General features: G+C 43.1%; 2 protein-coding genes across 2 annotated transcripts; both read left to right on the top strand.

Moving 5' to 3' along the window:
• Positions 1-985: 985 nt before the first annotated feature.
• On the top strand, positions 986-2,701 carry foxq1b (forkhead box Q1b). The gene has a single exon (XM_063460132.1). The coding sequence runs from the start codon at positions 1,183-1,185 to the stop codon at positions 2,065-2,067; it is 885 nt and encodes a 294-aa protein (XP_063316202.1). The 5' UTR covers positions 986-1,182; the 3' UTR covers positions 2,068-2,701.
• Positions 2,702-7,162: 4,461 nt separating this feature from the next.
• On the top strand, positions 7,163-11,273 carry LOC134615587 (forkhead box protein F2-like). Its single transcript, XM_063460131.1, has 2 exons — positions 7,163-8,649; positions 10,570-11,273. Exons 1-2 carry the CDS (start codon positions 7,674-7,676, stop codon positions 10,740-10,742), a joined length of 1,149 nt encoding a protein of 382 aa, XP_063316201.1. The 5' UTR covers positions 7,163-7,673; the 3' UTR covers positions 10,743-11,273.
• Positions 11,274-18,398: the final 7,125 nt, after the last annotated feature.

Raw genomic sequence — 18,398 nt, forward strand, 5'->3', positions numbered from 1 at the left:
CTTATACTAAAGGAAATGCTGCGTATAATATAATTATCCAAGAACGTGATGTATTTCCAGTAAATTAGGGTTCTGGAGTTTCGGAGACAGTGGATACCTCCCTCTCGCTCATTTACATCACATGTTCAGACACAGAAGTAAGTGTATTTTTTTCTGCTCTTCGCTCAGGTGTTTCCATGCATGCAGGTGCAATGGTTCTCTACTCTGAACTCCCCGTGAACTCGAGGGCAATCTTTGCGAACTTTCTATGAATTCTTTCTGTCTTATTGCGTGTGGCGACTTACACGTCATCCAGTGTGCGTTAATTGGAACTCATCCAAAATCTATCGCTTTTATTTCAGTTTAGCCTTCGCGTTACTTCCTCGTTCCGCCGGAGCGCCGGCGGATGGGTATGAGAGGTTCAAGTGAAAAGCAGCCAACAGCATTTTTCTCTATCAACTCTCGTGTCACCTTTTTTAATCTATCTAGGGTTTTTCTGCGTCGTCTTCTTTTTTCTGTGTAAAAGCCAAGGCATTCAACACTTCAAGAAGGATTTGCTGTTGTGCGTAAAATTGTCCAAGTTTTTATTTATTGATTTCAAAAACGTGTTTAATTTCATAACCTTAATGGGCTGAAGTTATTTTAAAAAGAAGTAAGAGGAAGAAATGATTGTATTATTCGCCTTTATTTTATTGCACTTTGACTGAATCCATAAAAAGCAACTCGTAACTAGAAATAACGAGCTATTCACAGATAGATAGATGGTTGCGTTTGAAGCTAATTATATTTGTCATACCTGCCCTGCCTCGCCTCACTTATCCTCCCTGTTTTTGTTTTTTTTTCTTCCCTGGCGTGGCATGGTAACGTCCAATTGTAAACATACATATACTATATTACTTTAGTCGCTTCAATGGATTCGAGTTGGAAACCCCGCCTGTGGGCCGTCCCTTTCCGAGGCGTTATATTATAACAAGACAAGCGTGTCTCCGGAGACAGATCTGTGTTCTGCTGCCCCAGACTGAGGCTCAGGGTGCCTCCAGCGCTCCACACGAGCCTTTACAACACACAACAAACACTCAGGCACATTTTTGCTGTCAGGACTCGTACACCTGCTGTGCTTCTGAGCTGAGACAAGAGTCCCACCTAGGAGACCATTCAAACGGCAAGGTTACCGAGAGGAGACGGTTATCCTTTTTTGGGAAAATGAAACTTGAAGTTTTCTCCGCGCATCACTATGCGCAGAAGCCGCTGGAGTTGTGCATTGACGCAGAGGCGGGAATCCCTTCTCCCCTGTCCGGAGACGAGCTGGGTTCGGACGGAGACTGCGTAGCCAACAGCCCGGCACCTGTCACACAGAGCAGCGATGGCGGCAAAGGGAAGCCCTACACCCGCAGACCTAAGCCCCCTTACTCCTACATCGCCCTGATCGCCATGGCCATCCGAGAGTCCAGCAGCGGCCGCCTCACTCTGGCAGAGATCAATGACTACCTGATGAAGAAGTTCCCGTTTTTCCGTGGCAGCTATACCGGCTGGAGGAACTCCGTGCGCCACAACCTGTCGCTCAACGACTGCTTCCTTAAAGTCCTGCGGGACCCGTCCAGGCCCTGGGGCAAAGACAACTACTGGATGCTCAACCCACACAGCGAGTACACCTTCGCTGACGGGGTGTTCCGCCGCAGGAGGAAGCGCATCGCCAAAAGGCCCCTCAAGGAGCAGGAAAGCCCGGACATCCTCAGCGAGGACACCCGCCTCCCGGCCCCGGAAGAGAGAGTGGGGGCCAAGTTCTCCAGCCCGTTCGCCATCGACAGCATCCTCGGCACACCTTTCAAACGAAGGGAGGAGAGCTCGTGCGTGGAGCACCCCGGCCCCCGGCTGTATTGGCCCCCAGTGGCCCACGTACTGCCCTATAATCTGAACTATCCGGCACAGCACACTTACATGTCAGAGGCGGCGTACAGCGGCACAGAGCCCGGCAGAGATGCACCCACATACCTCCAGCACACAGCACCGGGCACCGCTGCACCTGAGGCCGCATTCAGGATGCCCAGCAAAGCGCGAGGCTTTCATATAGACTCCTTGCTGTCGTGAGACATCCAGAGTGCTGTCAGGACTTGTGTGTTCTCACCCACATTGTGCACTTTGGTGGGCACTCTCAGCTTTCAGTGCTTCAACTGTTTTACTGTGTGAGAGTCGGTGTGTCTCATCATGACTACTGTAGCTTCAGTCAAAGAAAAATAAAACAAACATGCCGAGTTGTTAATCTAGATATAACTGTGTGCTGACTAAGCAAATCATTAGAGTCATTGTAGGACATTCCACTGTGTGTGTGTGTGTGTGTGTGTGTGTGTGTGTGTGTGTGTGTGTGTGTGTGTGTGTGTGTGTGTGTGTGTGAGAGAGAGAGAGAGAGAGAGAGAGAGAGAGAGAGTATTCATATTCGTATCTATGGTTCATTGGTCATTTCTACTGTATGACGGCAGCAAAGTGCCACGTTAAAACTGTTAAAAGTATCACTTTATTTATATTTTCATGTTTTGTATGACCTGCTGTATAAATATTGTATAATATTATTGACTGGGCTGCGTTAGGAATCACGTGGCTGCACTAAGAAACGCTTGGAAAAATTTGCCGTTTTCCTGAGATTGATTGTTTGATTGATTGATTGATTGATTGATAGGTGCATGCCTGTTATTTTGTATGAATAAACAAAACACGTGAAACAATGGGACCCTGGTGTTCACTGAGTTATTCACTGCTGACATGAAAGGGGGGAAGGCAGCTGTTAGATCAGAAGCAGGTGCATGAATATGCGGTGGAGGGAGAGGGAGGGCCTCACACCTGCTGTAGGTATTTGTTGTGGTTTCTCTTGTTAGAGCCAAAAATGAAAATAAGTTGGTCTTATTTTCGTTTGAAAATGAAACCTTAATAACAAAATTACCAAAGTCAAAAGGTATATAGTTATATAAAATATATACAATCAAAGGTTATGTTCAGTCTGGTGCCTTTAGGCTCTTTGTACGATGTCGCGTTTAGTGCGGCACTTTTATCCAAACTTCTAAATATAAGCGAGTATTTACTTAGTAAAATGGCAAAATAAAAGTCAGCCATCGTTAATAAATGTTAAATATGAAATGCTTTTGTGATGATGGTTGTTATTCGTATTATTTTCCATTTACTTTATTTATTGTACTCAGTCCAAATGGAAGAAAATACCTCCGCAGCGGTGAGGAGTTTGTCAGGTAACAACATAACGTCTCACATTACATTTCAAACAAATGTGCCAGATCTGCCTCACAGACAGACTTCATCCCAAATCAAGAAGGGTTTTATTTTCCACCCACAAGAAAGTATCAAAATAAAAGACCTTTTTAAAAAGGTTATTATTTCTGTACTTATTTTATTTGTAATAGCCATCTTAAGTTTTACATAAACGAGCAACACGGCTCAATGAAACAACGTTTAAAATAATCTACTGGTATTATATACACTGCATAAAAGTTCATCAAACAAACAAATCCATAAATAACTAAACCGAACAACAGAAGGACAATTATCCTTTTTATTTATTTATTTATTTATTTATTTATCTTCAATTGATTGTTTTGTTCCATCTACAAAAGGCCTTTTATGATTTATGTTCTGTGACCACACTGAGATTTACACGCATATCAGGATCTTTAAAAACACGCGGGCTGTTTGTTGTCCGTGTCCCCTGCAGGAGCCTTTAGTTGCTCTCCTCGGTCCTGAAACGGACCCCGAGACTCTGGGCCGTGGGTTTCCTAACGAGGTGTTGATCACAAAAAAAAAAAAAAAAAAAAATCACGCGTGAGCTCAGACAAAATAATTGATCAGTGCGTCGACGATTTTAGCCCAAACTCAGTAAAAGTGTCTCAAATTAAGCTGTAATAATATTTTTTGTTTTCTTGATTAGCACCAGTTGTTCAAAAATAAAAATCCAACTGATTTATTTTCTTTCTCTCTGATTCTGTCGTTCTGGGTTTATCTGTTTGTTGTACCATCAAATACAAAACAGAACGTTTCGGTTTGAATTGCGCCTCGTACACACTCTGCTGTGTTTAACTTCAGCTGTAAGTAAAGATACACAGTTCTGACACAAAGCCTGGTGACACATTTCACAGTATAAGAGTTCCTGGTGTCAGTGATTTATTGAAGACCGTAGTGCACTAAACTTTCTTTAGATAGCAAAACTGCAACATTTCATTGTTGGGGTGGAAAAAACAACATAGTGGATCAATTCTATTTTAGAGATGTTCAGCGCAACTAAATTATAAAGTGATAAGAGTTATTGGAATTTCTTAAATGGAGGTTACTTTGACTGTACTCGAGAAAAAAATCTGAATATCTCACGTAGCTATTTTTGTTACGTGCATCTTGAGGAATAAACGAACTAACAAACAAATAAATACAACATAAATAAAACAAAATATTTTATATAGTTAAGTGTATAGTCTGAGTTAGCCGTGCAGTAGCTCATATGCTCGTGGCCCCTGTACTGAGCTGGCAGTACGGGGGCAGGTGTGTGTTTACAGGGTTCACTCAGCAGCTGAGACAGGTGACAGGTGAGACTCGTTCCTGTTTCTATGGACAATGCTGCAACCTGCAGGTGAAACACCGGAACAGCACACCTGTCGCGCTCAGAGCCTGTCACGTGGCCCCAGTCATCTCAGCACCCTTACATTTTTAATAACTTCGAGACCAAGGCGCATATCTTAGGCTGAAAACGCTCTGTTTTTCCACTTCAGCCTTCGTCTCTTCTCTGCACCCATCACGTATTCTGTAGGGAAAACTGTGGGAGTGTGTGTGTGTGTGTGTGTGGGGGGGGGGGGGGGGGGGGGGGGGGCTCTCAGTCAGCCTCGGAGCCGCGGTGTTATGAAACAAAACTATAAGGCAGGCACAATGTTAGGAAGTCCAAACAGTCTGTCACTCGGGCAAACTGAACCGCGCCTGACCTCCTAGAGTCCCGGAGAGCCAGCTCCAAAGCTCCCGGCACCGCCACAGGAAACGCAGGCGGAGAGGCAGGAGAAGAGCCGAGCAGCCAAAAGAATATTAGATTACCTTTAAGAGAGAGAGAGAGAGACCTGAAATCTGTATTTGTTATTGTTTCACTTGATGAATATTGTTTACTTCAGGCCTGTTGCACAAACAAGGAGCATACAAAACAACTGAGACAGAGCTAACTGTTACACACTGCCTTTGCGTGACATTCGGAAATGAGCTTTCTTTTTAAAGCTGTTCGGTTATATTAGTTAACAAATAAAATCAGTGATGAAAGTGCAAAATGTTCGTCCAAAAAATACATTTTTCTAAATTGTGTTGAGAAGCAGGATAGTTGATTTTATCCTTTAAAAAAGAAAGAAAGAAAGAAAGAAAGAAAACAAAAAGAAAAAAAGGAGGCCTGTAAGTTACCTGAGGTCAGAGCAGGCCCGTTTCTTAACCCTGTCTGATATTTTCTGTGGGATAATCATATATCTTCGTCCAAACATGCAAACAAACACACGTCCTTATTATGTCCGCAGTGACTTCATATCAGCCTCCAGTCGTGGCCGTGCTGCAAAAACAGAAACACATCTAGTTTGTGCGCTGGCAGCTGATAGCTTTATATTCCAGAAGACCAAATTAGAAGCTCTATAAGATCAACGCGTAAAAAAGCAACCGGATCGCTGTCTTCAAAGCGCTCCCAGAACAAAGATTCCCTCTCCAAGCCAAGGCATCCTGATCTCGGCGGGGGTCATAAGTTTTGATGTCGCAGGAAATTTCTGGGGCCGTTAAGGTCCTCGAAGCTGCAGTGGAAAACGATTTTATCCGCACATCCTTTGTTCTGCAAAGTGCAAAGGTTAGTGTGTCTGGTTATTGTTTGCTTATATCCTCCAGGCTATATCTAAACTTTAAAGGCCCCTTAGGCACACACGTGCACAGACACACTTGAGCGGGAAATTAAAAAAGAGGGGAAAACGTGGATATTTATAAGTTTGATTGCGTGGGGCTTTATTTTTCTCCCTTTGTGCGGGGTTCTGTGGAAATGAGGGGAGAAGTTGAAGTCGGCTGAAATTTACACTGAAATATTACAAATACGTGACTGAAAAAAATTAGAAAGGGGGGAGATTTACAATCATACACAATTCAACCTAAAAACTCCAGAAGTAAAACCTTTTTCTTTTTTTTGTTCTTCAAAGCCCAATATTCTCCGCTCTGTCGCAGCACGGATGTTGATATTACCTTTATGGGATATATAACTCCATCATGTTGGACAAATCTGTGTGTGATGTCTCCATAGGGGAGGAAACTGTCGACGCCCGCTCGCCTAATTTCGCTTTTCTCTGTCTAATGAACGTGGGGCCCATGGGACCGACTCTGGCCCGGGGCGGTAAGCTGACACTGGCGCGCTGTGTGTGGTATCCAGGGCCGGGCTTGATGGAAAAAGCCTGCTTCCACTCATGTCAAAGTCATTTACTCAGAGCAACCCCCCGCTTACACACACGCACGGTAAAGACCACCACCTCTCCATCTCTCACACTCCTCTCCCCAGCCCGGCACCGCGACAGTTTGTTTTTGTTATCCTCTGGACCAGTTTGGGAGGAAATTATGAGCGAAATAATACAAATAACGCAATGTGGCCTTTTTTTCTGTCGGTGTTTCACACTGATGTGCTTGGGTATTATCTGCCGGGGGACATCATGTAAGGGCCCGTGTGAATGTTTTGGGCATCGCGGTTTCAGATGCAAGCTGGACATTTTGCACATATTGCGGTAGTTTATTCTTGTCAGAGGAAATTTATGCTCTGTGGCACATCGGGACGAAATCACTGCTTCATATATGGAGGAGCAGAGGCGGGGGGATAGCTCGTTTTTAAACTTGTGCGGCTGGCGTGTGGCGTTGTTGATTGGAGTGTCTGGGGGAGGTTTGATAGATGGCTTAATTGCGTGTAGTCCGAACTTGGAGAGAGGTGGTGGGAGGGGAAGAAACAAGACGAAGGAGAGGAGAGAATGAGAGGCTTTAAGGCTGCTGCACGGTAAATGGACTTGGCATGGGGGCGGGTGAGGGGGGTGGTGTGTGTGTGGGGGGGGGGGGGGGGGGGAGACTATTCGACACTGATTTCAGGGTGAATTGCAGGGGCAGAGTGCGGATGAGGAGAAAGGGTCGGGGGAAGAGGCGGGGGGCTCGAGCAGAGGGAAGAAAGATTTATGCAATGATAGGTGGTCGGACTTTGTTTGGCTGGACTGTTGCGCGCAATAAGTCCAAGGGTTTTCGTGTTTCCTGCACTTGAGGGATTATTATAGGCGGTCGATGGCCACCCGGCGCGTCACACAGCGCCACTTAGCGCTGCTGTGACACCCCGTGGAGTCCTTATGTCTAGCTACAACTCTGGACACTTAGTCTCCAGTGGATAACCGCCTCCCCCCACTCTCTCTTCCTCTTCCTCTCTCTGTCAGTGCGTACCAGCCGTGCGTTCTGCATGCGTCAAAGGAGCACCGTGCGTAACAGGAGAGTCGTGCGTAACTGGAGACAGATTTCACTCCATTTTGCGCTGGGATTCTGAGGACCGCTGGCGGTGTAACGCTCACTTGCAAGGACACTGACCGCTGGGAGCCAGCACATTTCTCCCCCGAAACACCTCACAGGTCGTCTTTTCTCCCTCCCCTCTCTTCTCTCTACGCCAGTTGTACGTCAGAGCTGACATGACGACCGAGACCCCTCAGCAGCAGCTGGAACCTCCGCCTCCTCTGAGATCCAGCCCGGCGTCCGGCGTCCTGCATCCCGCTATGCTGAGCCCACAAGCCGCCACAGAAAGTTCTTCTAATGGCGTCAAGGGAAAGAAGACGAGCTCCGGTTTAAGGCGACCGGAAAAGCCGCCGTACTCCTACATCGCTCTCATCGTTATGGCAATACAGAGCTCGCCCACCAAGCGGCTGACACTCAGTGAAATCTATCAGTTTCTCCAGGCTCGCTTCCCATTCTTCAGGGGTTCGTACCAGGGCTGGAAGAACTCTGTCCGGCATAATCTGTCGCTTAACGAGTGCTTCATCAAGCTGCCAAAAGGGCTGGGCAGGCCGGGGAAAGGCCACTACTGGACGATCGATCCAGGCAGTGAGTTCATGTTCGAGGAAGGCTCATTTCGGCGCAGACCCAGAGGCTTCAGAAGAAAATGTCAAGCTCTGAAGCCCATGTATCGGATGATGAATGGCATAGGCTTCGGCACCTCAATTCTTCCACAGAGTTTTGATTTCCAGGGTCCATCGGCCACTCTCGCCTGTCACAGTAACAGCTACAACTTGGACATGATGAGCAATTCAATGGCCGGGGGGTACGACGGGCTGAGCGGCGGGCACCACGTACCTCACATGTCCCCGAGTCCCGGCTCCACATACATGGCGAGTTGTCCCGTGCCTCCTAACGGGGAATATGGGCCGGATAGCAGCAGCAGTCCTGTTCCATCCTCTCCAGCCATGGCCAGCGCGCTGGACGGCCACTCCCCGTACGCCAGTACATCCGCACACTGGGCGTCCTCCGGCGGCTCCCCCTACATCAAACAACAGCCTCTAGCCTCCAGCAGCCCAGCATCCTCTGGTTTACACTCCGGCATGTCGCCTTACTCCCTGGAGCAGAGTTATCTTCACCAGAATGGCAGGGACAGCCACTCCACTGATATTTCAGGTACCACAGAATAACTCGAGGCTTACAGAGGGGTAGATGAATCCGGATTAAAATCTCTGGGATCCCCCCCCCCCCAAAACAATAATAATAATAACAATTTTCACTGCATCTAAGTTTTATCTGCATGATAAGCACATTTAAAGCGCAATACTCTAAATGAGTGGGTTTTTCTTCTGCAGAGGCCCGTGTGACAACTGTAACGTGTAATTATGAAATTGTATACTACACAGAAATTATATATATATATATATATATATATATATATATATATATATATATATAAAGATGATTGTCCTGTATTTAAAGATGAAAAAGATTCTTAAAGGGAAATTCATATCTGTGCAAAGCGATTAAAAACACACACACACAGAATTTACCATTATTGTTTTTAATCTGTTTGCAGACTTTTTTCCGCATCATTTGCCTCAAAATGTAACCCGAACACACTAGTTACAAAATAAGAACAAATGTTTTCATTAATTTTGTTAAACAGCAAAGATGCACCGATTATTGGCTGAATCACAAAGCCAGACAGCGCTTTGTTGTGGTATTTCAGTAAATATAGTGACATTTCTTGCTGTGTATGTAACTTCATTAACAATCAGAAAATGCGTCATTTCATCCACAGTTTGTATAATTTCCATAAAGTCACATGTTTATAACACGTCACGGGATATTTCGGCGAATTATTAGATTACGAAAAACAACTATTTTGCGCTCTCAAGTCACCTCCCAGTTCAACCTCATTTACTTTAACAGAACACAGCCAGGCTTTACGAAAATCTGGGGATCTAACCGAGGCGAGTAAAACCCATGCTGGAGCCCGAAAGGGGTCCCAGAGGTTAACCAAACAAAGACTGTGCAGGTCGGACCACACTGGCGGTGGATTTCAACCACGGCGTATCCACAAGAGACAGAAGGCCTTGTTAAACTTTATGCAGCGTTCTAATTGAGCCTGCTCGGAGGATAGACGTGCTGGACTGTACACAGCAGACTCGCTAACAGTACTGTCAGTCAAAGAGGCTTGTGTGTGTGTGTGTGTGTGTGTGTGTGTGTGTGTGTGTGTGTGTGTGTGTGTGTGTGTGTGTGTGTGTGTGTGTGTGTGTTTTGTGCTGTCTATGAAAACGGGCGCAGGGCAGCGAGCTGTGGCCCGGAGGATAAAGCCTGCTGTCTTCCCCCCTGAAAAACACGATCACATCTGGAGTCCTTATGACCTTGACGGAGCCGCAGTCTCCGCTTTTAGTTTTCTGTTTCTGGAAACAGAGCCTCGCTCACAGACACAGACGATGGCCACTGAATCTGCCTGAAATAACGCAGCATTCTGAGTGTTTTCAAAAAATAACGATAAAATGTAATTGGATAGAAAACTGAAAGCATCCATATAAGAACGCTAAAGAAGCCAAAGAAACTGAAAAGAACGGATGTGTGATTGCGCTGTGAGCCAACAGGGAGGCTTGCAAAAGGAAAAAATATTGTGATTAAAGAATTCGGGTTTTTTTTAACTTATGTTAAGAAATATTAGATTTTTATGGCAACTGAAAATTTAAGCGTAAACACTTTATTTTTATAAATACAATAGAAGGACAGTTTACGCCATCAACAATTGTGCTGATTTTAAAGCCACACAAAAGTATCAACAGCACTGTTTAAAAGAGGAATGGCTCATGTTCTGCATTCAAAAGTTCTAATTTAAAAATGTAGAATCAAAGTAAATACTGATTTTAGATATATGAAAAAAGTGTATGTTTTATTTCGATAAGATTAAATAAGACAGCAAGTTCAGCTCATAACGTTTAAGCACCACGCTGTTGTGTTTTTGTTTCTTTCTTTTAGAATATTTTAATGCCACCGTTAATTTCCTGACAGTGATCAGAAATGTGTTCCTTTATTTAAAAACCTTTCCTCTCCGCCTCTCCACAGTGGGGATTCCGCGCTATCAGAGCCATTCCTCGGTCTGCGACAGGAAAGATTTTGTGTTGAACTTTAACGGCATCTCCTCCTTCCACCCCTCGGCCGGCGGATCCTACTATCACCACCACCACCACCACCACCCCCAGAGCGTCTGTCAGGACATCAAACCCTGCGTGATGTGAGCTCTCCTGTCACTGCGGACTTCAAAACAAGAGAGGCATCACAGCCACATCTGAACAAACACGCAGACTTTTTTTTTTTTTGTCTATTTGTCTTTTTTGTAATTTTTGAAGGATTCGTGCTAGCATGGATGGTGGAGTCCGCACTCACATGTTTGCCTCCTATGCAGCCAAATATCTTTATTATTGTTAATTCTGCTGGACTTGAACTATGCATTGAAGAAAACATGAATGAAGAAACTCCAGAGGCCTTTAGAAGTACCACTTCGCCTATATGAACCCTGACAAGCTTTCTTCTTCAAGAGAAGTTTCAGAAACACGACTTTCGATGCGTTTGCTTTTGTAACACGTGCAAACCAATTATACTCCATGTAACTGTATCTTATTACACACACAACGCTTTAGGCTTTCATGAACTGCAACGAACCTTGCACTTATTGTATAATCCTTTTACCATTTTTTCTTTTTGTTTTGTCCTGTAAAATGTTTCAATAAAGCTGATATATATTTTAGGCTAAATTCCGTCAGTCTTTCCCTGCGCGTGTATCCATCACATTTTCGTGGAACGAAATCGATTCACTTGAGTTCAAACGAGCTGATCTTGAGCTTGCATGGAGCAAAGACACATAGTCTAATTAAACAGAGCTGTCTTTTAGGCCCTTTTAGAAAGTTCTTGGATTATTTGGTCAGCCTGACATGTGCTTGGCCAAATTTCTGATTCTTTACTTTTGCTTTTTTTTTACTAAAATTGTTAAACCTATTTAGATTACATCATAAAGTGTCACCTATGTGTTATGCGCCAATACATCTAACAGTTAGCGCACGTGGTCTGCAAATACGGACAAGGTAGATACAGAAGCACATTGAGCATTTTTGATAAATTAGGTCAATTTCATGGTAATATTTCTACTTTTCCTTAAAGTGTGGGTGCTTATTATTAAACATCTATTCATTTTTTGCATAACTACTTTATCTTAAAGGATCTCAGTGCATTTTCCTGCACTAACTGTCAGGCTATGAATTTCTGTTATTCTCTAAAATAATTTCCAGCGAATATTCAGTAACATACAGTATACAACCCTATAATGTTTGTTTAGAATCTTAGTTGTCAAGAAAAGAAATCAATAATTGCCTTTATTTTAATTTTCTGCTTAAAAGTGTACACTTGAGGGAGGATCGGATTTTTTTCTGTTATTGTTGTTGTTTAGTAACCATTTTACTGGTTTCTGTTCGGATATGTAGTTGTAATTACAGAGTTTTTACTTATTTGAAGTAAAGGGATTACAGTTATTTAAAATATATAACATAAAATTTGGATCACAGATCTAAACCTTAAGTCAAGACATTAACAGAAAAATGTATAATTCATAACATTCAATGTAACGTATAACAGTCCTGTGAGCACCTTTTGTATTTTACTGGATTTTAAGCGCACTGCTTCAAGATCAACATACTATAAATATTTCAAGAGGATGATATGAAGTTTATTTATATCCTGTTAAGTAGTTACATTTAAAATAATACTTCTTATTTTACTAGTTATTTTGTTTATAAAGTCACGGGTTTAAAGTAAATACAGCTTTTAAATAAATACAGTAAAAATGAAAAATGTAGCGGAGCTCAGTATAAGAGAAAATCCAGGAAAGTAAAATGCCTTTAAAAGCACACGCGTGTGCATATATGTAGGCACTTGCTACCACTGTATATTATATTAAATTATGTTGATGGATAAGAGAAGCGGGATTCTTGTTAACGCTCTGAATAAAACAGATGTAACATGGAGGGAGGAAAATTATTAGTCTAAGATCAGAGGGGGGAATGATCACTGCTTCAGACCAGTCTTGGTTTGAACGTTGCTTCATTTCACATGTTTCACAGCCGTGTCTAGCCCGTGGAAGGCAGCTGAAAATCTTTTGCATCCTGAGGCTGCTCCTTTCCATGTGGTCATCCAGGGTTGCCAACATCTCAAGACGCCATATAAACAAATGAAACGACTGGGCCCGAGTCTGTGGAAATGCAACAAAGTGGTATTTTTAGAGTGCGGTAAACAGATCAGACTGACACAGAGCTGCCTCGTCACACAAACACAAAGCAGACTCGGGCTGCCGCACTTGTGCCCTTACTCTGCTTTCTCTGCATGGTTTTTGGTCACACATCAAATGCAGCATCCTACAGATTACACATCTTATTAGGACCCCGGCATCACGTGACCTTTGATTGTTATGTGCAGTCACACCTTGTATCTTAATACAAGATATGAGACAAGCTTTTTCCTCTCACGTCACCGTTTGTCATTTTAAACACATGACAGCAAACTCTTTTCTTTCTCTTGGCCCTTAATGAAATAAAACCTGTTCTCGCGTAACCTAAATGTAATTTTGGAGAGTAAAGAATCCTTTTCAAATGATAACATTTCATATTTAAAAAGGGCACACTTCTTATTTGAACCGGTGCAAAAACCAGTGGTCACGTTTGCGTTTCACCCGTGATGAAATCTGCTGCTATCACACTGCAGAGAAAAATGAATGACCTGACTGCAGTTGCACAACAAACCCTTTCACAATCTTCATCATTTCTGTGTAAGTGAGCGTGAGAGTCAGTGTGAGGAAAACACAATGGGAGAGTGGCCGACTGAGTCATCCTGGTCTTTCTGAAGTGGGCTCCTTCTTGGCAACACAGCAAAAGCAAACAAGCATCTGCAGCCACATATCAAAAAGAAGAATATCTCTGACTAGACAGAAAAGTCATTATTTTAAAAATATTGTCACACAAAAGTGGCAAAACTGACCCTGCAGCTGCTGCATTTTCCCAAACAGGATTTTTCCAGCGGCCTCTTATTTCAATATAGTGGTGAACAGTGCCATCTAGTGGTTACTGCCATAGAACAGAGACGTTTTTACAGAAACCCAGGTGACCAACTTTACACAATTCAGCCGCAACATTAAAAACAACTACCACGATGTTGTGTAAACTACCTCCATGCACGCTGAATGTCTCTGATCGGGCTGGAGGTGCGCTGTGGTGTCAGGAACCACGTTTGGTGGTTGCTCCTTTGGGTCCTTTGGGACAGCAGAGTGGGACCTCCGTGGGAATGAATGTAGGATGCTTGTTCCTGCAAAGGATTGATTGGAGTGGGGTTTGAGGGAGCCCAGTCAACATTTTGGTCTGTTTGTCATGTTCAGTGGAGGTCTTGGGCAGTTTTTGTGGTTTGGAATTGCATCTCCAAAGCAAGAACATTGCATTCTTAATCAGATGACCAATTCATTTCACATGTGTATTTATATAAAAAGCAGTTTGCCTACCAGATCTAGGTGTTTGTTTGTTTTGTTTAGTTTTTTTTTTTACTTACCAGTACTTGCATCAATTTACTGATCATTACTACATTTTTTGACAAAGCATCTCTTAAAGCATTATAACATTATAGCCTTCAAAGTAGCAAGTAGCAAACAAGTCTAACTAACAACAATATTTCACGATTGCAAAAGGAACACGTTTTAATCAGAGTATAGCATCGAGTCAGTTAATTTTGCAGGTTATTGATCTGGTCAGTGAAGTAAGAGAGAGTGTTAATCAGTTAATCAGCTGTTATGATGTTCATGAAATTCACCAACCAGGAATGGGGTTACCGGTGGAGACCAATGATATTATTCCCTCTTTATCTTTTCTAACTTTTTTTTTTCCCCAGTAGTTTTGCATTTGGATAGGCTCAGTATCACTACTGGTAGCATGAGGCGATACCTGAACTTGCAGAGGTTGCACAGATAGTCCATCTCCTCCAGGATGGCACATCAATACCTGCCATTACCATAAATTCTGCTGTGTTTCACAGCACAGTTTCAAGAGCATGGAGGAGATTCCAGGAGACACACAGTTACTCTAGGGAGCTGGACAGGGCGATAGAAGGTCTGTAATCCATCAGCCAGTATCTGCTCCTTTGTGGAAGGAGGAATGGAAAGTGCATAGCCACAGCCCTACAAAATAACCTCCAGAACCAGAAGAATATGCAGCAGCATCTTGACTGCCATTAGGTATTGGTACACTGGTGTAGTGGGCCCTGGATTCAGTGATTAGTCTCATGTGGTGAGGGTATGCAGGCAGTTCCTGGAAGATGAAGGTAAGGATACTACTGACTGGCACCCATGCTTGCCTGACCTAAATCCAATAGAATCATCTGGCATCTCAGACTGTCCAGCTCAGAGATGCCCTGGTCCAGATCCGAGAGGAGATCTCCCAGGGCACCAACATATGCCCTGATGTTGTCAGGCATGCATACAAGGACATGGGGGCCGAGTACCATTTTGACTAGCTGCAATGAAATTTCTGCAAAACTGACTAACCTGCTGCATCAGTTTTTCACTTTGAAATCACATCAGATCTTGATGGAAATGGAAATGATCGACCTACAGAGGACTGAAAATCAAAGTGTTCCTTTCAGCAGTATATTTAACTGTTTTGTGTAACTTTTCCCTGGACTAGTCGCCCACTGAGGTGTGCAGAGATCTTGAACTAGATGATTGTAGGTTTAGCAATGTTCTAAAACTAGTGTAAATTCAAAGCACAGCAAGAGACATGCTATTTTCTTCATAACACATTGTATTTTCTGTGCTCTGATTTTTATGGAGGTGTTAATTGCAAATAAGGATTTGTTAAAGTAAAACAAGATATACTTGAAGACAAAAAGTCAAAGCAGTTTGAATGAAATTACACTATCAAGTGCACATGATGAAAAACATATGCAGTTTCACAAATATTTAGTTGCTACAACTACAGTGCTTGGCCTGAAAGGGACACTTACTGACAGGTTTGGGAAACCCAAGAGCAGGGGTGTTAAACATAAGTCCCGGGGGCCAGAATCAGCCTAACAAACACTACAATCTTGGGCCTGCTGGACGGTTTTGAAAATGTGAAGGAGGGCATACATTTTAGACTTGACTGCATTTTCACAAGTTTTACAGCTTTTCCTACTGATAAAGTCCTCCTGCATGATCATTCATACTATACCAAAGTAAATAGGTAATAGATGGACATTGAGGACAAATGTCTAATTTTTGCAGTGGGTTTACCATAAAACAACATTCTCTCAGTTAACAAAAAGCATTTATTTTATGATTGCAGGGCATTCTGTGCAATGAGCTAACAGAACAGATTTATTTCGTAAAGTTTTAGCCCAAAGCAACATTTTTTCATGCAGAAAAAATGAGACGTATTGCTGAAATTACACTTCTTTTTTATATTAAAATATCTCAATGTCATCAGAAGGGGGAGTTTCTTAAGAACAAAGTGGGATGTATATGGCTCACAGTGTAAAATGAGTTTGGCATCCCTACCCGAGAGAATCAGAAACCAATATCTGAGCAAACTAAAATACCAAAATTAAAGAAGAAATCCAGAACTGATCGATCTATTTGGTCTAGTAATGCTGCTAACAGTTCCCTGATTGTTCTTTTAGCACCACATTGAGATTGGCATTTTTGCTTGAAATGAAAGTTTCAACTTTGAAGGGACTGCCATAAAATTAGATACAGATGTTTATGCTCTACACAGTGGCGGTCCTAGCCTGTTTGGCGCCCTGGGCGAACACCCCCTCTGCCCCCCCCCCCCCCCCCCCTACCACACACACACACACACACACACACATGAAGAGAGAGAGAGTATGCATTGTATGCAAACGGCTACTAAACAGACATCATAATTCGTCATACAATGAGAACAGGACAAATCAACAATTGACACTGACTAATTAATATTATATTATTGTATATATTGTTTGGAGTTTAGTCTGTTACTGTTACTATTTTTACCATTTCTTCTTGTAGGAACTGTAACCCACATAATTTCCTTAGGGATTAAGAAAGTATTCTGATTCTTAATGTTTCAGGATACATGACCTGAATCTTTTTGCTCGTTCCTCCTTGTAGGAGCCATAATTAAATGTATTGAATTTTAATGATCACTGGGTTTTCATTTGTTTGGTTGCTATGGTGATGTGTAACGGGAGTCACGTGGGTGGTAGCGGTGACATTAAGAGGGCGTTGTCAGTCTGTCATTCACTGGTTTGATTTTGACAGAGAGGAGGGCTGGGTAGCCGTAGATTTTGTTGACCGCAGCACAACGAGTTTCCCCTTGTTGCATTAGAGCTGTGATGTTTTAAGAGTTTGAATCGCGAGCCGATCACATTGCTCTGTAAACTTTTCAAGCACTTTAATAAACAAGCAAGCAATTCCACCTCTCGCATTATTGCGTACAGTTGACAGCGCGTCAGGCAAATAGGCAGGCTCCATCCCCGGCCTCTAGCGACTGTGGAAGTCGCTACACTCCTCCTCTTCTTTTCTCTTTTTTTTTTAAACTTTAAAAACGGGTTGTGTGTGAGACTTTAAATCAACAAAATATAAAATATACATTTTAAATTGTTATTGATCCCTTTACCCCTAGTCCTAAAGTGTATATTTATTTTCTTACTCTTCTTATATTTATTGTTTGTTTACTTGCACTGCTGTAACTGGAGCCTCGTCGTCTCGTCTCTCTATATACTGGACTGTATGTAGCGGAGATGACAATAAAGTTTACTTTGACTTCAGCAGCGCGCAGGCGCACCGAGGGCTCTCGCGCTCACTTTTCACGTATAGAATTTTTAAAAAACATCGGTGCAAATTATAAGCCTGTATCATAATGTCTGCTGTTTTCGTGGTTGTTGGTTTGTTTTTATTTTGTTTTATTTTGCGAGTTGGTAAATTTTGCTGCTCCAGCCGCCCCGCCCTCTCCTCCCTGTGCCGCAAGCAGCAGGTGCACCTCGCAAACGGAGGGCGCCGTTACTCCCAGCTAATGGGCGATAGAAAACCGATTGGTGCCTATGCCATTCCCAATATGCGCTGGCATGATGTCGGGGCAGCATGAGTACGAGCAATTTTTTTTTGCCGATGCCCGTGATGCCGCCCCCCACCACGATGCCGCCCCGGGCAACCGCCCGTGTCGCCCGTATCTAAAACCGCTACTGGCTCTACAGGTAAACAGACCACACCAAACTAAATGTGTGTTGTGTGGGATATGATACCAGTGTGGATATAGCTAACGTTTAAGAAAGCATAGGCACACAGAAACTGCACAGATTCAAGTTTGGCAGTGATCATATCTGTTATTTAAGGACCAACGATCTTTTAATGGCTTCTGATGCAGGAAATGGTTCTGTATTCATTTTACTTGAACTCAGTGTAACCTTTGATAATGCTTACCATAATATTTTACTGAAAAGGATTACATCTTTGGCTCGTATCATTGGCTCTACATTGGACTGGTTTGCCTTATGTTTATCTGACAGGACTTTTTCTCTTAGGGAGAGCAAGTTCTTTTCTGCCACTGCCTCTCTAACCCGTGGGGCTCCGCAAGGCTCAATCCTGGGTCCATTATTTATTTATTTATTTATTCTATATTCTTTCCTTGGCTGGTATCACTTAATCTTTTAAGTAGTAGTGTATATTTCACAAAGTGGATAGTTGTGTTCTCTTAATGTTGATAAGCTACTACTCTTTTCTGTCTTCTCTTTTCTCTCAGCTGTTAGTTACAGCAGATGTCTGCCCCTCCCTGAACCTGGTTCTGCTGGAAGCCTCTTCCTCGCTCATCATAGGAGTATTCTGACCATTGGGGCTTTCTCTCTAATAATGT

This window comes from Pelmatolapia mariae, linkage group LG17 (genome assembly GCF_036321145.2).
Source record: "Pelmatolapia mariae isolate MD_Pm_ZW linkage group LG17, Pm_UMD_F_2, whole genome shotgun sequence".
Classification (NCBI taxonomy): domain Eukaryota; kingdom Metazoa; phylum Chordata; class Actinopteri; order Cichliformes; family Cichlidae; genus Pelmatolapia; species Pelmatolapia mariae.